The following is a 19,191-nucleotide window of genomic DNA, read 5'->3' as shown; positions in this document are numbered from 1 at the left end:
GATATGTGCATTGATAAAAATCTGTGATATTTTACACACACACACACACACACACACACACACACACACACACACACACACACACACACCACAGCAATGCTAATTTTGTACTTATTTTAGCAAGTACATTGTACAACACTAGTACTACTACACAAGATCAGTGACTGCGTTTAGCAGTCATCAAAAGCAACAGGGATACGTCACTTTTATTTACCTCAGTGAGGAATAAATTAATACCTATCACTATCCCTGATTTCACAGATATTCCTGATTTTGTCTCATAATTTTGCTCTGTCACAATAAATCCAGTCATCAGAGTTTTATACTTATTGTCTAAAAATGCATGTTGATGCAAAATGTGTTATTATAGTAACTTTTTAAATGAATTAGAGTAATGTATAAAATGTGGTCCTCATTTTGAGACTTTATTATGCTATTATATTTATCACTGAACAGAATTCTTCAGTAAAGATGTTGAGAGTTACAGTATCAGTTGTTCTGCCAGTATGTATAAAAACCTTGAAAGAGAAACCATTTCTGAAGATTAGAAGCATCAGCTCTTAAACTCCACAGTTTGCAATGAGATCAGTCACCCTGGGATGCTGATCTCTGTAGTGCTTACTTTTCTTATGTCCATTACAGCTTTGTCCTAACAGGGTCATATCACAGTCCTGATCAGGTTAAAGAGTATAATTGAAACTTAATACATTTTTTCTCCTCATTTTTCCCCAACCAACAGTGGTTTTTGTGGGGCCCCCACACAGCCATTGATGATTAAGGGCCCCCCTCCAGCCACAGTTATTGACAGTACCTAAAACTGGCTATGTTGTTAATTTTAGTGAAGTGGATGTCCACCATCGGGGATTAACCTAGGCCGGGGCATTATGTCATTGGTAAAGTATTTAATGAAATTGTAAAGCTTGTTACTTGACAAAATACTGTTACTATAACTAAAGATGTTTGAATTTTGAAGGAGATAAATATGAGTTATTATTACTTACCTGGTTTATTAAGTATACAAGATTGCTGTACTAGCTTTTGTTGGTTTGACAGGCATGTTACAAAATATCAAGATAAGATAACTTGCTGTGGTTGGGGGCCCCCCCAGGTCCAGGGGGCCTCCAGCGACCGCAGGGTTCACTGGTCCCTAAAACCGGTTATGCTTGTGTATGTAGTTGTTCTTGATTTACATTTCCCAGCATTTTTCCATGCTAGGTTTTTGCCACCCTTCTTAGGGAAAGAAAGCTCTGAAGCTTTTGGTGATCTAACTGCCTTTTACATGGAGTTCTGCTCAAGCTCATGGATGGTGCCCTTAAGCTTTGAAAAGCTGGCCAGCTGGTCATATCCTTGGCAGGATGTAATCCATATAGCTCAGGCTACTGCAGTGGTTATCTATTAGAACATGTGCTGTTATGGTAAGCTTACTTACACAGCTGTACTTTCCTGTTGAAGGTGCATAAGATGTGGACAGTTATTAATGACAAGTTCACCAGATTTATGTTGTTTTCAAGTCTTCCTGCTTCCATTTTAGATGTGTCACCCTAATTATGCACCTTATTTTTCCCACTGATCTCCCCACAGTGATACATTCCTTGGTTTCATAGATATCCCAAGACTACTGTGTCATATGACCATTCACGTATTGCCAGTACCTTTCATCAGGCCACACCTCTTTTCAGCAGGAGGGCCAAGCCAGTCAGTCTTTGAGTATATTTATGGATACCCATCTAGTCTTCTAGATGATGTTTAAAGGAAAGTAGTGAGTCACGCTGCTTAACATGCAGGGAAGTTTATTCCAGAACTTTGAGAAGCACTGAATTATAAACATGCCCTCCACCATGCTTTATCTTTTGGTGAAGATGTAGGTCCTTAATTCTAGATTTGGTGGAGATTTTGGATTTGCATTGAAACAGGAGGGCTGGGATAATTTTGTCTCAGGTGGTGTGATAAATGTGATGGATGGGCTTCATCTCATACTTTTATTTCCCACTACAAGTTGGATCTTGCATCTAGGGGTAGAGCATCCTTTGGCTCAGCGGTGCTCGGAATATCCTTCCATGATGGCCGCCCAAGATTCAGGTAGCTGGGGACTCTGTCCCACAGGTTGCAGACAAATGAATCTCCTACTTCAGATTTAGAAGTTATGTACTCACCATAATGTTCCATCTGAGTAGGTGTATTCATTTGTCTGCAACCATCCCGCCTCCTATCCCCTGGCCATTCAGTTTCCTGCATATGGTGTGTTACCCTTTTCAGGGTGTTCTTGCTGTTGGCAAACTCGATCTGAGGTCATGAGGGTAGAGCAGGGCATTATGGGTGAGGGGAGGAGCTGAGAGCTTGGATCCATAGCTGGTAAACCATGCCGGTTCGGATCCGATATCGGATCCATAACCCACAGGTTGCAGACAAATGAATACACCTACTCAGATGGAACGTTATGGTGAGTACATAACTTCTAATTTTATCCTAACAGGGTCATATAATAACTCCATTCAGGCTAAAGAGTGCAATCAGAAAATGAAAGCATTTTTTTCTCGTCATTTTTCCTCAACCAAAAACAGCTTTTTTTGGGGTCCCCACAGTCAAGGATGATTAAGGGAGCCTCCTGTATCCATTTATGCAGTTTAGGGAGTGGGGGCCACCAGATTCCTAGATGATCTAAGTGTCTGAATGCTCTGTAATATATTTTATGCCTTACTTTTGAAATATAATCACTTGTTAGCTACATTTTTATTGATACCCTGAAGAATAATGTGTGCGTTCTGGCATTATTGGATGTGTGCATTGATAAAAATCTGTGATATTTTACACACACACACACACACACACACACACACACACACACACACACACACACACACACACACCACAGCAATGCTAATTTTGTACTTATTTTAGCAAGTACATTGTACAACACTAGTACTACTACACAAGATCAGTGACTGCGTTTAGCAGTCATCAAAAGCAACAGGGATACGTCACTTTTATTTACCTCAGTGAGGAATAAATTAATACCTATCACTATCCCTGATTTCACAGATATTCCTGATTTTGTCTCATAATTTTGCTCTGTCACAATAAATCCAGTCATCAGAGTTTTATACTTATTGTCTAAAAATGCATGTTGATGCAAAATGTGTTATTATAGTAACTTTTTAAATGAATTAGAGTAATGTATAAAATGTGGTCCTCATTTTGAGACTTTATTATGCTATTATATTTATCACTGAACAGAATTCTTCAGTAAAGATGTTGAGAGTTACAGTATCAGTTGTTCTGCCAGTATGTATAAAAACCTTGAAAGAGAAACCATTTCTGAAGATTAGAAGCATCAGCTCTTAAACTCCACAGTTTGCAATGAGATCAGTCACCCTGGGATGCTGATCTCTGTAGTGCTTACTTTTCTTATGTCCATTACAGCTTTGTCCTAACAGGGTCATATCACAGTCCTGATCAGGTTAAAGAGTATAATTGAAACTTAATACATTTTTTCTCCTCATTTTTCCCCAACCAACAGTGGTTTTTGTGGGGCCCCCACACAGCCATTGATGATTAAGGGCCCCCCTCCAGCCACAGTTATTGACAGTACCTAAAACTGGCTATGTTGTTAATTTTAGTGAAGTGGATGTCCACCATCGGGGATTAACCTAGGCCGGGGCATTATGTCATTGGTAAAGTATTTAATGAAATTGTAAAGCTTGTTACTTGACAAAATACTGTTACTATAACTAAAGATGTTTGAATTTTGAAGGAGATAAATATGAGTTATTATTACTTACCTGGTTTATTAAGTATACAAGATTGCTGTACTAGCTTTTGTTGGTTTGACAGGCATGTTACAAAATATCAAGATAAGATAACTTGCTGTGGTTGGGGGCCCCCCCAGGTCCAGGGGGCCTCCAGCGACCGCAGGGTTCACTGGTCCCTAAAACCGGTTATGCTTGTGTATGTAGTTGTTCTTGATTTACATTTCCCAGCATTTTTCCATGCTAGGTTTTGCCACCCTTCTTAGGGAAAGAAAGCTCTGAAGCTTTTGGTGATCTAACTGCCTTTTACATGGAGTTCTGCTCAAGCTCATGGATGGTGCCCTTAAGCTTTGAAAAGCTGGCCAGCTGGTCATATCCTTGGCAGGATGTAATCCATATAGCTCAGGCTACTGCAGTGGTTATCTATTAGAACATGTGCTGTTATGGTAAGCTTACTTACACAGCTGTACTTTCCTGTTGAAGGTGCATAAGATGTGGACAGTTATTAATGACAAGTTCACCAGATTTATGTTGTTTTCAAGTCTTCCTGCTTCCATTTTAGATGTGTCACCCTAATTATGCACCTTATTTTTCCCACTGATCTCCCCACAGTGATACATTCCTTGGTTTCATAGATATCCCAAGACTACTGTGTCATATGACCATTCACGTATTGCCAGTACCTTTCATCAGGCCACACCTCTTTTCAGCAGGAGGGCCAAGCCAGTCAGTCTTTGAGTATATTTATGGATACCCATCTAGTCTTCTAGATGATGTTTAAAGGAAAGTAGTGAGTCACGCTGCTTAACATGCAGGGGAAGTTTATTCCAGAACTTTGAGAAGCACTGAATTATAAACATGCCCCTCCACCATGCTTTATCTTTTGGTGAAGATGTAGGTCCTTAATTCTAGATTTGGTGGAGATTTTGGATTTGCATTGAAACAGGAGGGCTGGGATAATTTTGTCTCAGGTGGTGTGATAAATGTGATGGATGTCACCTCTCAATAGACTGCAGGACATTGAATAAAGGGAAAGAGCTTTCAGGCTTTTTAGGTAGCTTAGGGACTTTAGGCATGTGATCTTTTTCATGAGGAACCTTTGAAGTCTTACTAATTATTTGATATGTTTAGTGATATACATTGCAAATGGGAAGTTGTATTTTATAATTGTCTTGATCGGTGTTAAGTATGAGAGTGTGATTACCTCTAGACTTTGGTAATATTTCTTTGGCTGTTAACTGTGCTAAATAAAAGGATTTCCTTACAGCCATTGTCACATGTTGGTCAGAAGAGAGGATGCTATCATCCCAAGTACCTAGGTCTCCGACTACATTTTCATTGGTGTTTTGTACTGGTGTGTTGTCTGCATATTATGATATGGAGAGAGGTTGTTTACCAAAACTAATGATACTACACTTTTTAGTTTTTAGCTTAAGCTCATTTTAGTACAAAGAGTTTACTAGAAAGAGCATTCATTCTGGTGGGCTTTGTTGTTCTAGGGTGACTTTACCCCAGCAGACTTTATTAGCCAGAGCTCTTGACTGTCTGCTTAGTGATCTGAGAACTAAATACCAAAAAGGCAAGGTCCCAGCATTGAGTCCTAATGGACATCACTGGCCACTTTCATGCTTTCTGAGGAGGCACCTGCAACTCAGCCAGTTAGCTAGCAATGTGGCCACAAGTGGGTCAGTTTTTAATGTCTCCTCCCTGTTTTGCTGTAATGCTCATTACAATGGGCATCTGGGTTCGTTGCTTGAACTTTCTGCAACACTTGCAGAACAAACTTTGTCTACCTACCTACTGAGGTATCCAAGTACTGACATATTATACTGTCTTTGTGAGGTGCATTGTCTTCCTGTCAGGCAGTGTGTTATACATAAGTTTTGATCCATGTGCTTTTAACCTTATATGGGCTGACATGTTCTGATGGCTCCTCATCTTTAGGATATGATGGCCCAGTATTGGATGCCACATTCCTTGTGTTAAGTCTCCCAGGGCTACAGGTTGTATGAAGGGAATGGTTGTAGTTATGTATTGATGCCTTTGACTGTCTGTGTTTACTGATCTGGAACTTAATGGCTGGCTGACGGGGAGATTTGTGCAGCTTAAAACATTCCCTTAGATCATTTCTAATTGAACTCTCCTTTGATTCCTTGTTTATTTATTCTGTCCATTTGTTGTTTTTATTTCACTGTGTATTTTTAGGATCTGCACTACATTTTCTTATTTTCCTTTGCTGCGTTGTATTTTGCATTATCTTTCTCATCTATTTTAGTATTCATTTTATGTGCAGTGCTTAGGTATAAGCACTCTTCAATAAATATGAAATTGAAGTTAATTTCCAAAGCATAAACAGTTTTCATTATCTGTTTATTATGTTCTTCTCATGCAGCACTTTGATTTTCCACTGCCAAGTCCTCTGAAAGTATTTGAAATGCTGGTGATTCCAGAGCAAGAATACCCAATGGTGTGTGTTGCAGTCAGCAGGAGCTCTGAGCCCAGTCAAGTTGTTAGATTTGAGACAATTAACTTGAATTCATCATCTTCGTGGTTTACAGAAATTGGTTCAGGTAAGTAAATTACCCAGCTTAAGTATATGTGTGAGTGGGTGTGTATATGTGTGTGTTTATATTTATCTGTCTTATTTATATATATATATATATATATATATATATATATATATATATATATATATATATATATATATATATATGTATGTGCATATTTATTATTTGTGTATATGTCTAAGTATGTTTTCATATACATATGCTTGTAAAATTAAGAAAATTATACACACTTCATATTAATATGCACTTATTCATTTATTTGCAAATACATGTAAATATATTTGAAAACATATAGATTATTGCTGAAAATGATATCCGTAGCATCTGTGTTATTGTAAAAACTAATATGTTTTGGTAATTAGTCCTATAGCATAGTGGGTGGAGTTCTGATGTTCTTCGTGTTTCACTGTTGCAGTCATTACAACTGGGTTATCCTGCTGGCAGACTACCCTCAGTCGGCCTGAATTCCAAAGTCTAGGTCCGGCGTCGGTTGCTGTCGCCTCTTCCCTGACGTTAGTGCTCCAGGGGTATAAAAGATGCAGCCAATGCCATTTTCTTCAGTCTTTCTTGCCGCGCGGTGCCCGAAGCATAAGCAGTTCACAAGTCCTGGTCGGCCGACTCCTGAGTTTTTCAAATTCGAAATTCAGATCCGAAGTCTTCATTAAAGCTAAGTACCCCATTGGGGAAGCTTTTTTCTTGCTCCAGACCGATGTCAGAAAAAGTTAAGAATTGTATTTCTTGTGGGAAGCAAATACCTCATAAGGATTTTCATTCTTACTGTATTCCTTGCCTAGGCCCTGACCATAACATTGCTAGTTGTCGGTTTTGTGCTAGATTTAACCAACGCACTATTAAGCGTCGGTACGATTTTGCATTCCATTACTTTGGCAGAAGATTTAATTACATAATGCCGTCAGAACAACTGACTACCGGAGTTTATAAAAAGTGCAAGGAAAAAGAAAAGGACAGGCATCCGAGATCCAAAACCGATGACGAGGCTTCTGCTAGGCCTGTTGCCGGTTCTCAGTGAGGCACTTTTGCAGCCCCTGACGTCTGCTACCTCAGAGCCACAGGCCGCTTCCAACTCCCACGTGGAGCCGACGAGGCCACTGGAAATTCAAGGTATTGGATACTCGGAAACTATTCTGTCAGATGGGTCCGGAGCCGCTGAGCAAGCATCGGCTTCTGAGGGCGTTTTCAGAAATACACGGTTATATGTGAAACCTACTTCAGCTTCAAAGGCAAAGACTAAAGCAACTCTAAAGACAAAGAAATAAGTGCAGCATTCTCCTGGACAGGCCTCCATGCCTAAGAAACAGATGCTTAAAATGGCCGAAGACCTTATTACTTTGATCAGGGGTTCCCATCCCCCTTCTAAGAGGCCTAGGCAAGAGGTAGAATACGAATCTTCCGACCAGGTTTCCATTTCCTCTGATTCCTCATCTGAGCAGGAATATTCTCTTCCTCCCTATGAGGACTCTGATGCTGAAGAATCTATCCCTTCAGCCTCCCCTCCTGAGGATTATTCTTTTGGGGAAACACTGCATACTATGAGGGAGCATTTCCACTGGGAGAGCCAGGATTACTCAGAATCCAAGAAAAGGCTCCAAGACTTCCTTTTATTGCCTCAACACAGGCCCCTTGCTATCCCACCTGTTTTAGACATTGTAGATGATGTATTTTCAGAGTCCAGTCTATCTCCAGACTCTTTACCACCAGCTCCTGTTAAGCCAGACAGATACTACAGGGTTCCTGATTCACATAAATTTCTTTATAAAAACCCTGCTGCTGACCCAGAAACCATCTTTCAGGGTCCCAAAGGGGTCAAGGCTTCTACTGCAAAAAACCCTATCCCCTCTGATAGGGATTCTAGGGCCCTAGACAGATGGGGTAAAAAGATTTATACTTCTGCAACCTTGGCTGTAAGAGCCTTAAATTGCCAATTTCATATGCTTAAATATCAGCAATATCTTATGTCACTGCTTAAACAGAAAATGTCAACAAATTCAGAATGTGCAGACAAGGAAATGCAGGATTTATTGCATGCAGCTGAACAAGTTGAAAAGCATAATTTTCAATGTGGTTTTGACTCTCTAGAGGCCTCCTGCAGGGCCGCTGTTACAGGTTCTGTCATTACGAGGCATTGGTTCAGGTAAGTAAATTACCCAGCTTAGGTATATGTGTGAGTGGGTGTGTATATGTGTGTGTTTATATTTATCTATCATATATATATATATATATATATATATATATATATATGGGTCTACCTGAGATGGTCGACAGGCGATATGATCGACTCTCATTTGGTCGACAGTTCATTTGGTCGACAGGCAGATTTGCCCCCCCTCCCCAATGTTGTGCAACCCTGGAGTTGATATATATAGTTAGGGGGGTGTGGGGGGCAAATGAGAGTCGATCATATGGCCTGTCGGCCATCTCAGGTAGACCCATATATATATATATATATATATATATATATATATATATATATATATATATATATATATATATATATAATTGTTTGTATATGTCTAAGTATGTTTTCATATACATATGCTTGTAAAATTAAGAAAAGTATACACACTTCATATTAATATGCAGTCATTCATTTATTTGCAAATACATGTAAATATATTTGAAAACATATAGATTATTGCTGAAAATGATATTCTTAGCATCTGTGTTATTGTAAAAACTAATATGTTTTGGTAATTAGTCCTATAGCATAGTGGATGGAGTTCTGTTTCTGATGTCAGCCATCTGAGTTTGGGAGTAGACTTGAGTTGCTGGAAGGTTTGTGAGGATACATTAGTTTGAAGTACTTGGCGCTAACTGCCATTGCCAGTGGAAATATTGCTTGGGAGCTGTTGTGTTGTATACCCATAGAGGTGCTTAGAGCTTCTTTCTAGAGGCTTTGAGGAGTGTTTGCCCCGTTTTTTGGGGGGGGGGGGGGGGAAGGTGAGGGATGTGGCATTCATTCCATACTTGTCCTAGTATAACAAGAAAAATGGTACAGTCATCCTCTGTCTTGCTGATATTGTAACTTTACCAAACCTCAGACTGTGTCATATCTTCCTGATAGTTGTAAAGGCTGCATTTCCTGGAGGGAGGTTCTCTACTTTAGAGGATGCATTAAGATTCATACTTTTGAGTTGGGTGGTCTCAATGGCAGCAGTATGGTGGCAATATTAAGAACTGTTGAAAAAGTTGAAGAAAGGTCAGGCCTTGATGGGGAATAAACAAAGTTTGAGGGATCAGTAAATGTCATAGAGGAGCTTCTGGTATGGCAGTACAAGGAATACATGAAAGGAAGCTGGCAGTAGTGTTGGCACTCAGCTGTGCATGCAGTAGCAGACATGGGGTGTGCGTATAAATTACCTTTTCTGTTTAAATTGAGATCTTTGAAGTACCAAAATTGTCTTTAACATTGACACGTAAGAGTAATGATTTGTAGGTATTCACTGGGTAGTAGTTTGTGATCTTTTTTTTTTCTCTTTCCAGGCATATGATTTAGGGTTGAAATCCAGGGGAAAAACATTGCATTATTGATTCCAGTTCCACCCAACATCTGCACACACACACACACACACACACACTTCTTGACTTGTCTTAAGTGACAACTTCTGCCTTTTCTTTGATTTTGTATTTTGTTAATGGCGTTGTCTGACATGTACTTCAGAATCATGCTGAAAACAGTGAGAAATCCAAATCCTACATTCAGTGAGTAGTTTGCTAACGTTGGTTATAATTATTTTCAGAAGCCATGTAAATTACTTTTTTTCAGAAATGTCCAGGTGTGATGCTTTAGTTTTCTTGGTAGCATTTTTTGGAGTGTCTGCTGCTTCCCTGCCTGAGGGGAAGAGGATTTACAAAGCTTTGCTACAGTTCAGATTCTCCAGATTGGAATTTCTCCCTTTTGGATTATAGTTGTGCACATAGCTGTGTTACACAGTTCTCCTTTTAAACTCCTTGGAAGATAAAGTTCCTTATGGAAAACTAGAGATGTACCAAGCTGTTCATTCTGGAAGAGAAATGAGAATCTTGCAAATGTCGCCTAATAAGTGAATAAAGAAATGGATTTTTTGTAGTTTGTTATACTGCGCTGGAAGATGTGCCGAGTGCATAAATAAGGTTACTGTGAGGTATGTAACTTTCTAGTCAGGATAAAAATTCATGGCTATGGTCTGGAATTTTTTTTTTTTTTTAGTGATGCACTACAGGAAGAAACAACTGCAGCTGTTTGTGCTTTGACAGTGTTGAAGTCCATTGTGCTTGCAATAGATCAGGAAGGAGTCAAAGCTTTAATCCAAGCTGAACACTGCCATAATATGCTGAAGTCGTGGCACCCTGCACTGCAGCATTACCATACCAACCTTGACAGTACAGCAGGTCTACCACAGGCAAAAGGCTGAACCCTTACTAGTGTGTCAGCCATTCATTGCTTGGAAACATCCACCTTTAGAGTGACAGTAGAACCACCAGGTAGTCACAGAAATCTAGCATTATTATAATTAGGTCACCAATTGTATGTCAGCCAGCGTTACCCTCTCTTCCCCACAGTCTGTCCTGAAGATGAGTTTATAAAACAGCATGTTTGACAGGTGTTTCCTGTGTTTTTGAACATCTGATACTGAGTTTTGTGTGTCCCTGTGTAGCAGCAGGAAGAAATTGCATGTTGTGCTTTTAGCCTGCCACAGAAAGTATGCTGGATATAATGCAGTTCTGGCAGCAAACAGTGGGGCTCCTTTGCAGTGGAGCATCTCTGTAATGATACAGGCTTCAGTTTCAGCTTTTTCTCTCAGCAGTACTGTCACATGCACAGACACATTTTAGACTATACATATTTTTTATTTTTTTCCTCATTGTCCTGAGTTGAGCACATTAAATTTACAGGCCAAATTCTGCATTTTAATTGAGATGGTGCAATCTGAACAAGAGACTGGATGTCTGTAGTAAATGTGTCAGGTTTATTTATTTGTTTATTTGCTATACTTGTACTATATAAATGGAGTATGTTTTTTTGTATTTAGATAAGAAAAAAAGTATAGTTTAAAAGCTTGTCATATTTTATGATGTTTAAGCCAGGCCCATGGTGTTGAGAGTTAAAGCCTTGACTGTGGCCCAGGTAGGGTTGCCACCTTTTCAAATGCCTAAAGTGGGACATTTTTTGTAGAAATGTGAGATTTTGTAGGACAAAATGTACCCATAGCCAGTGCTAAAGAAAGAAATTCACATTTTTGCTGAAATAAAAGCTTATTATTGTAACATTTTAATTGTTTATGCTATTTCATATAATATGCGTGTGTTTGGACACAAAATAGCTGTTTTATGCAACTATTAATGAAAACTAAGGAAATGTTTTTGTCCTAAAATCTCAGGACATTTCCCATGTTTTAGTTTTTTTCGCAGGACACAACTGCCCAAAGAGGGACTGTCCCTCTCAAAGAGGCACATGTGGTAACCCTAGGCCCAGGCAACCGAAGTTCGACTAATGGCTGTGGTGACGGACATACTGGTAGAGGAGGATAGGCATCACCTATCTAGGGAGGCAGGGTGGTGATTGCTAGCCATTTCTGTCTGCTGCTATGGTATAGTGAGACAGATGTCATGCATAACAGTGAAAGCAGCAGCAGCTGGCCTGAAACTGTGGCTGTCCAGGCCATTAGCTGTAGCTTCCTGTCTCACATGTGAAGGAGCTTATATACCCAAACATGGGGAAAGGGGACATAGGCAGCCCTATGATATCACAGGTGGGCATGTCACCACCAGGGGATGGGATTAAGTCCAAAAAAATACAAATGCTGTTATTGCTGGGATACCATCAAGAGCACAAAGAACCTCTGATGTCTGCTTGAATGATGGTCCCCTACACAAGACTTCAGTGGCAGATGTGAAAAGTTGATGGCCCCCACCACCAGGGAATTGTGTCCAGTGTCTGACTGGGGTGGCTTGATGGTTGGCAGGCAGGAGAGGCCAAAATATCCGGAAGAAAATGTAATAAGGTTTCATTTATTGTTTTCAAAAGAAAATGTAATAAGGTTTCATTTATTCTTTTCAGTCTGTGATGTATTCTAGGCCCTTTTTCATTTTATCTTTGGTACATTTAAAATTAATGATGTTATATTGTCCTATTGCGCCTTCATTCTTACTTGGATGGGTTCGGCTGAATACACAGCTGGAAGTTTCAGACTTGGCTCGTGGCAAGGTAGTTATCCCATGATGCAGTGGTGCAACTCTCCAGATCTCATTTGCTGCTTTACGAGGTTGGATGTTCTCTTCTTGGCCGTGGCTAAGTTTTATGTCTTTTGCATTCTATTAGCTTAAACTAGTTAGGATTTATACATTAGTTAGTTTACTGTGTGCTGTGAAACCTTAGCTTTAGTGTGTAGCTTAGCTTTATCTCCTTTTTCCGCTGTTGTGTGCTTATGCTTGGCCATCATTTTTTTTCGCAGGCCTGTTCTTGTATCCTGTAGTTATTTACTGCAGTGGTGCTTTTAAAATTACCTGTAGTGTTGTGTGTTTTTTTTCTAGTCACTTAGTTAAGTAGCTTGGTTAGTTCATTAGCTTGTTTAAGTTGGAGAGCTAATTGCCCATTTTAGTTAGAGGGCTAGTAGTGTTAGTGTATTCTATCACTCCCTTTATTATAGCTTTCTAAGTCCATTTAAATTAGAGGTCCTAGTGCTCATTTTAGTCAGAACAAAGCTAATTCTATTTATATTCATTAGATACGCTGGGTTTGTTAAATTAGCTTGTTTTATATTTCTAGAAGGGCTGTGAGTTTGCTTGGTGTTTATTTTTCTTATAGGACCCTTTTTCTTTCCTAACATGTCCAAAGACACTACGGCTTCAAGAAATGTCAAAAATGCACCCAGAAAATGTCCATTACAGATGGGCATGGCATTTGTGTCTGTTGTTTAGGAACTGTCCATCTCCAGGAAAATTGCACTTTCTGCCACTCCTTTAGCGCACGTGTGTTGCAGGAGAGGAAAAACAAATTGATTGTCAAAGGGCTCTTGAAACTAACCTTTGAGGAAGCTGTACAGAGTGCTGCTTCTTCTTTGTCCTCTTCTTCTTCTAAGAGGGACAAACCAACTAAAAGGTCATCTCCTGTCTCTTCGGCTCAGTCAGAGCCCCCTTAAAAATTGTCAACATTTTCACAGCCATCAACCTCCTCAGCTCCACAGGCTTCGGAACTGACAAGAGATTATTACTGACAAACCTGGTTCTTCAGTTCTAAGGTCTTCGGAGCCGAAAGAAACCATGTCTCAGAGCCAGTCTTTTGCTATTCCACAGTTCTCCCCTACTTTCAGAACTCCCATCCTGGAGAGATCTCGTTCACCAACTCTGTCCTCCAGGTCCACTAGAAGCCTATCTGATGATGACGTAGAGTGGGTGGTGTGCAGACTTTTGAAGTCGCCGATGCTAGCTAAATAGTTTGCGGCTCTGACCCCACAAGTTTCGGAGCCTTCTAAGACTGTTACATCCACTGTTGTTCCTCCTCTGAGCCATGTTGGATCTTCAGAGCTCGAGTGCTAAGTACCGCTTGCTGTAGACCCATCAATTCCGGGCCCCCCTTCGGAGATTACGAAACAGATAACTGCTCCGACACTCTCGGTGCCATCCGGGGTGTCTGGGAGCTGATGTTCTCTGTTCATCCCCGGTGGGGGGGGGATGCTCGGACCCGAATTTCTTTGGTTCCGAGCCTACCCCTCAGTGTGTCGGCTCGGATGAGCTCGGTTCCTACATCGGCCTTGGAGCCAGTCTCTCTAGGACTGGGGATGTCCTCTGTTTCTTTGGAGCCAGAGATATCCTCAGAACCAGTGGATTCTGCTTTCAAGCTAATGAGTATGCTGTCCCCCTCTACAGCTCTACACAAGGATACTGGCATTCGTCCCCCCAAAGCACCGGCTACTGTCTCGGCACCACCCCATCCACAGGACAGCAGAGATTCAGAGCCTCAGGAACCCTTATTGAGCGAACCCATCTCTTCCGAGGCCTCCCCAGAATACCCTTCTGAGGAGCCTCCTCGAAAGAGGGCATGCAAGAGGAAGCATATAGACTCCCCTGATGAGTCTGTCTCCTCAGACACTGACCGTAAGGAGTCAGAAGGGTCCCCACAGTCGTCCTCTGAAGATATCTCATTTGCAGATATCCTTGAGATCCTAAAGCAGAGAGGCGTCTGGAAAACCATCAACCCTTCTGATGAGGAGTCGGTGTACATAAAAGACTTTTGGATCTCAACCTTCAGCCTCCTGGGTGTGTCCACCTTTTGATAAGCTAATGGACTTGATCAAGTCGAAAGCCATGGGAGTCATCTGACACTATGGAACTAGTTCCTTGGAGGCCAAACAAGTTTTTGTCAGCCCCCACTGGAAAAGATTTTCTTACAAAAGGTGTGCCTGTAGATGCTGGGATGGTGGCAGCAGCCACCAAGAAGGAACTTTCTGAGACATCGTCTGTTCATCCTCTTAACAAAGATTCTCGAATGACGGACAGATACGGGAATCGTGTTTTTTTGTCAGTGACTTTTCTGCTCTGATCGCTGAACTACCTCACACACTTTACAAGGCTACAAAGAGATCTCCTGAAAGAGCTAGTAGATACTCTACAAGGTTCAGTGGCTGCGGGGGTGACTGAGAAAGTCTCCTCCCACCTGTACACCTTAAATTCTATCGTCAACTCCTCCATGAGACTGATATCTTATGCAGTGGATGGAGCGAGTAGAGCAGCGGGTTCAGGAGTTTCCTTGAGGAGACACTTCTGGATGCGCTTGTGTAATTTTGCAGAACCGTTTAAGTTTATCTTTACTAACACCCCTTTTGATGGTTCCTCACTTTTTGGACCCAAAGTTAAAGATGCAATCACCAGGTGGGAGCAGGAAGGGAAAACTCTCTCTGCCGTTGGAGTATGTTTTTCAGTACTTTCAGGATCTTACCCTAAAGGTCAGAGGAGTGGAAAAATGTGGTTCAAAAGATCCCAGGGAGCTTTCCAAGATGCACAAGGTGAATCCTTCCCCAGGGGCAGAGGGGGAAGCAACAATGGTAGACGTCCTAGACACGGGGGGTCTGTAAAACCAGGGTGACCATGATTCCTTTCGGGGATGTCTGTATCAGCGCTCCTGAAAGGAGGCCCATCTGCTCTAATTTGGAGGCAGTTGGGGAACATTTGTCTTTGTACCCAGAAGCCTGGCAAAATATCACAAATGACAAGTGGGTACAAAGCATAATATTCACTGGATATTCCATTCCTTTTTGCCATCCTGTCCCACAAATCAGAACAGTCCTAGATATTCCACCCAATCTAACGGAGCAAGCAACTATAGAAATCCAAAAGTTGCTGGACAAAAGAGTAATCCAAAAAGTCCCAGCAGACCAAATAGGATTCAAAACTTGCTCAAGATTCTTTCTGATGCCAAAAAGAACAGGGGGCTGGAGTCCCATCTTGGATCTCAGCAAATTGAACGAATCTGTCAAAAAGTCAAAGTTCCGAATGGTGATACTGCAGTTAGTACTTCCCTTCTTAGGGAAAGATGATTGGGTGTGCTCAATAGACCTCCAAGGTGCATACTACCACATAAAAATGACAGAGCATCAAGGAGTCTCTTAAACTTCTTGATGGGAGCCAGTCATTATCAGTTCTAAGCTCTGCCCTTTGGTCTCACTACAGCCCCCAGAGTGTTCACCAAATGTATGGCAGTTGTAACGGCTCACTCGAGATGTCTTGGTTCCAAGTGTTTCCATATCTGGACGACTGGCTCCTAACTGCCACCACCAAGCATCTACTCCAACAGGTCAGGGACGTGACATTGGAAATTTGTGCTCAGCTAGGCATAACAGTCAATTTACAAAAATCTATCTTGTTGCCCTGTTAACGTATTACCTTCATAGGCGCAAACGTAGACACTGTTTCTATGATGGCACGTCTTCCAGCCGACAGAATTTCAGCCCTCAGACAGCAAATACTTCACCTTCTTCCCAAGGACAAGGTAAAGGCAAAGGTAGTTCTGAAACTTCTAGGGACAATGGCTTCAACCATAACTCTTGTTCCTCTCAGCAGGATGCATATGAGAATCCTTCAATGGTTCTTATTTTCCCAATGGTCGCTTCAAGAACTTCCTATGTCCCATCTGATCAGAATAAAGGAGTCATGCAAGAAGGATCTATGGTGGTGGACTCAGTCCAACCATGTGACTATTGGGAGACCCTTTATTCCACAACAGCCTGTTGATACAGTGACCACAAATGCTTCCCAGATGGAGGGGGCATTATCTGGGAAGGACAGTCTAAGGTATATGGCAATCCCACGAGGCCCACTTGCATATCAGTGTTCTAGAAATGAAAGCAGTGCTTCTGGCATTGCAAGCACTCCAAGACTCTCTTCCACTAGGGACGATTGCAATACAGTCAGACAATATGTCAGTGGTATGGTACTTAAACAAACAAGGAGGAACCAGATCATACCCACTTTGTCGAGAGGCTCTGAGAATTTGGCAATGGGCAATATCTTCCCAACGCTTTCGAGTAGCAACGCACATCCAGGGGAAATCCAATGTGATAGCAGACAAGCTCAGCAGGGCAATATTAACGCCTCATGGGTGGTCTCTGAACCAGAAAATAATGGAAGAGCTTTTCCAGAAATGGGGCCAACCTTACTGCGATCTTTTTGCCACTCCCATGAATGCCAAGTGCAGCACTACTTTGCCCTAATTCCCTCTCTGGGGGAGACGCAGAGAGACACACTTGTTCACGATTGGCCCTCGGGACTTATAGGTTCATAGGTTCATACTAGGCTATCTGCCCTAGGGCATTTATAAGCCTAGCCAGAGTGTGTTTGGCTTTCACCACCCATGTTAAATTAATTTTGCTATGCCCTTTTTCGAGGTTAGTATACTGTGCCTCTGTCTAACAGTGACACAGAAGTGATACCTGGGGTAAACCTACGATCCCCCATCCACTCATCAAGATTCCTCTTGAAGAGAGTCAATGAGGGACTCTGCCTAACCTGGACTGGGATTTTATTCCAGAGTGAAGGGAGCCTCTGGGTTATGAATCTGTCCCTCCAGCATGTCCTATTTATTTCAGTGCTGAGGTTCAAGTCTCTCGAGCACGTAGCTCGATGGGATTTGGATTTTCTGAGGTGCGGCATGTGCATTAATTCCGGGTTGGACATGGCTTTATACGTCAGGCACAGATAGCCTCTGAGCAAGCGGTGTGCCACTGAGTAGAGCTGGAGTTTCTTTAACCGGGCAGCATATGGCATCTGTTTGTGCCCTTTGATCCTCTTGGTGAGGTACTTTTAGGGTCTTTCCAGTTGCTGCAGGTGTCTGGTAAGGTACATCCCAAAAGGGGCATTGTACTCAATTATGGGCCTGATGAGGGATGAGTAAAGAGGCACGATGACCTCCCCTGATCTAGATGTGAATCCCTTCATGATTAGGTGGGCTATATAAAATGTTTTTCTAACCACTTTGGCCACGTGGTTGTCAAATGAGAGATTGCTATCAACTTGGGTCCCCAGGTCCCTAATTACTTCTTCTGTACTTAATGGATTACCACCTATGTGGTAATTTGTGGGCACTTTGCTTTGTTTTTGCCAAAGGGGATGAGTATACACTTTTTGGCATTTAGCTTGAGGCCATGGCTCTGGCACCAGTTGTCTGTTTCTATGAGGCCCCTTTGGAGGATGCTTGTGTCGGCTGGAGAGTCGATTATAGCGCCCAGTTTGCAGTCATCTGCGAACTTGGTCAGCCACAGTCATTCCGTATTGGCCTGTACCTCCGAGAAATATATACCGAACAGGAGAGGTCCCAGGACTGAGCCTTGTGGGACGCCACTTGTAACTGGTTTGGAGTCTGACATGGCTCCAGCAATTCTAACCATGTGGGTTCTGTCCTTGAGCCAGTTTGCAACCCATCTAGTGACATAGGGGGTTATATTTAAGCTGGTGAGCTTATCTATGCCTTTCCCCTGTTTCTCCTCATACCCAAAGTCATCTAGAAAGCAAATTCCTTGGGAAGCAAGCTGATTCTCCTTGCCCATATTGGCCTCATCAGATTTGGTTCTCCTTCCTCTGGCCTCATCTACAGGAGAAGGCGTGGGTTCTGGACCCAGTTCTAAACCTTCTGACACCATATGTCAGGAACACTTCATCTTTCTGTCCACACCCTCAACTTGACAGCATGGCTGCTCCACTTCCCAACTTAGTCAGGGTTCAAAACTTCACTCCAGCAGTCAAGCACATATTGATGTCCTCTCATAAAGATTCTACTAGAAAACTATATACTAGCAAGTGGAAAAGGTTCTCTCTCTGTGCGCAAACTAGAAACATTGACTCTTTTTCTGTGCCAATTCAGTCCATTTTAGAATTTCTTGCAGAACACTTCCAGCAAGGCCCGACTGCAGCAACTATTAAGAGTACAGCTGGCTGCAATTGTGAATTTCCACATTGGTGACCACACTCCTAACCTAATGTCACACAGGTTGTGTAAAGCATTTTTAAAAGGTACTTCCTTGTTGAGACTTCCTTTTAAAGAACCACTGTCTCCTTGAGATTTAAATTTTGTCCTGCCTCAACTAACATTGCCACCATTTGAGTCCTCTTAATCTTGTGACCTCAAATTTCTTCATCAGAAGACTATCTTTCTAATAGCTGTAACATCTGCCAGAAGAGTTTCAGAGTTGCAAGCACCATCAGTCAGATCTCCATATCTGATCTTCCATAAGGATAGGGTATTGTTACAAATTAATCTGCCCTTTATACCTAAGGTTTACTCTCAATCCAGTATCAGTCACTCCATTGAGCTTCCAGTGTTTTTCCCCAATCATAGCAACAAGGCAGAGTATAAACTCCACCAATTGGATGTGCATAGCTCAGATTCT

General features: G+C 41.7%; 1 protein-coding gene across 3 annotated transcripts in view; it reads left to right on the top strand.

The window, feature by feature from the left end:
• Positions 1-19,191, top strand: part of MAP4K5 (mitogen-activated protein kinase kinase kinase kinase 5) — a 2,873,315-nt gene that overhangs the window by 2,416,921 nt on the left and 437,203 nt on the right. For all 3 annotated transcript variants that reach the window (XM_044074300.1, XM_044074299.1, XM_044074298.1), the window contains one exon: positions 6,139-6,316. In XM_044074300.1, the coding sequence (XP_043930235.1) occupies positions 6,139-6,316 (178 nt within the window). The remainder of the gene's footprint in view (positions 1-6,138; positions 6,317-19,191) is intronic.

Source organism: Protopterus annectens, chromosome 6.part0 (genome assembly GCF_019279795.1).
Source record: "Protopterus annectens isolate FY-2018-M chromosome 6.part0, PAN1.0, whole genome shotgun sequence".
In the NCBI taxonomy this organism is placed as follows: Eukaryota; Metazoa; Chordata; order Ceratodontiformes; family Protopteridae; genus Protopterus; species Protopterus annectens.
Note: the sequence above shows the minus strand (reverse complement) of the source record. Positions and strands in the feature narration are given on the sequence as shown.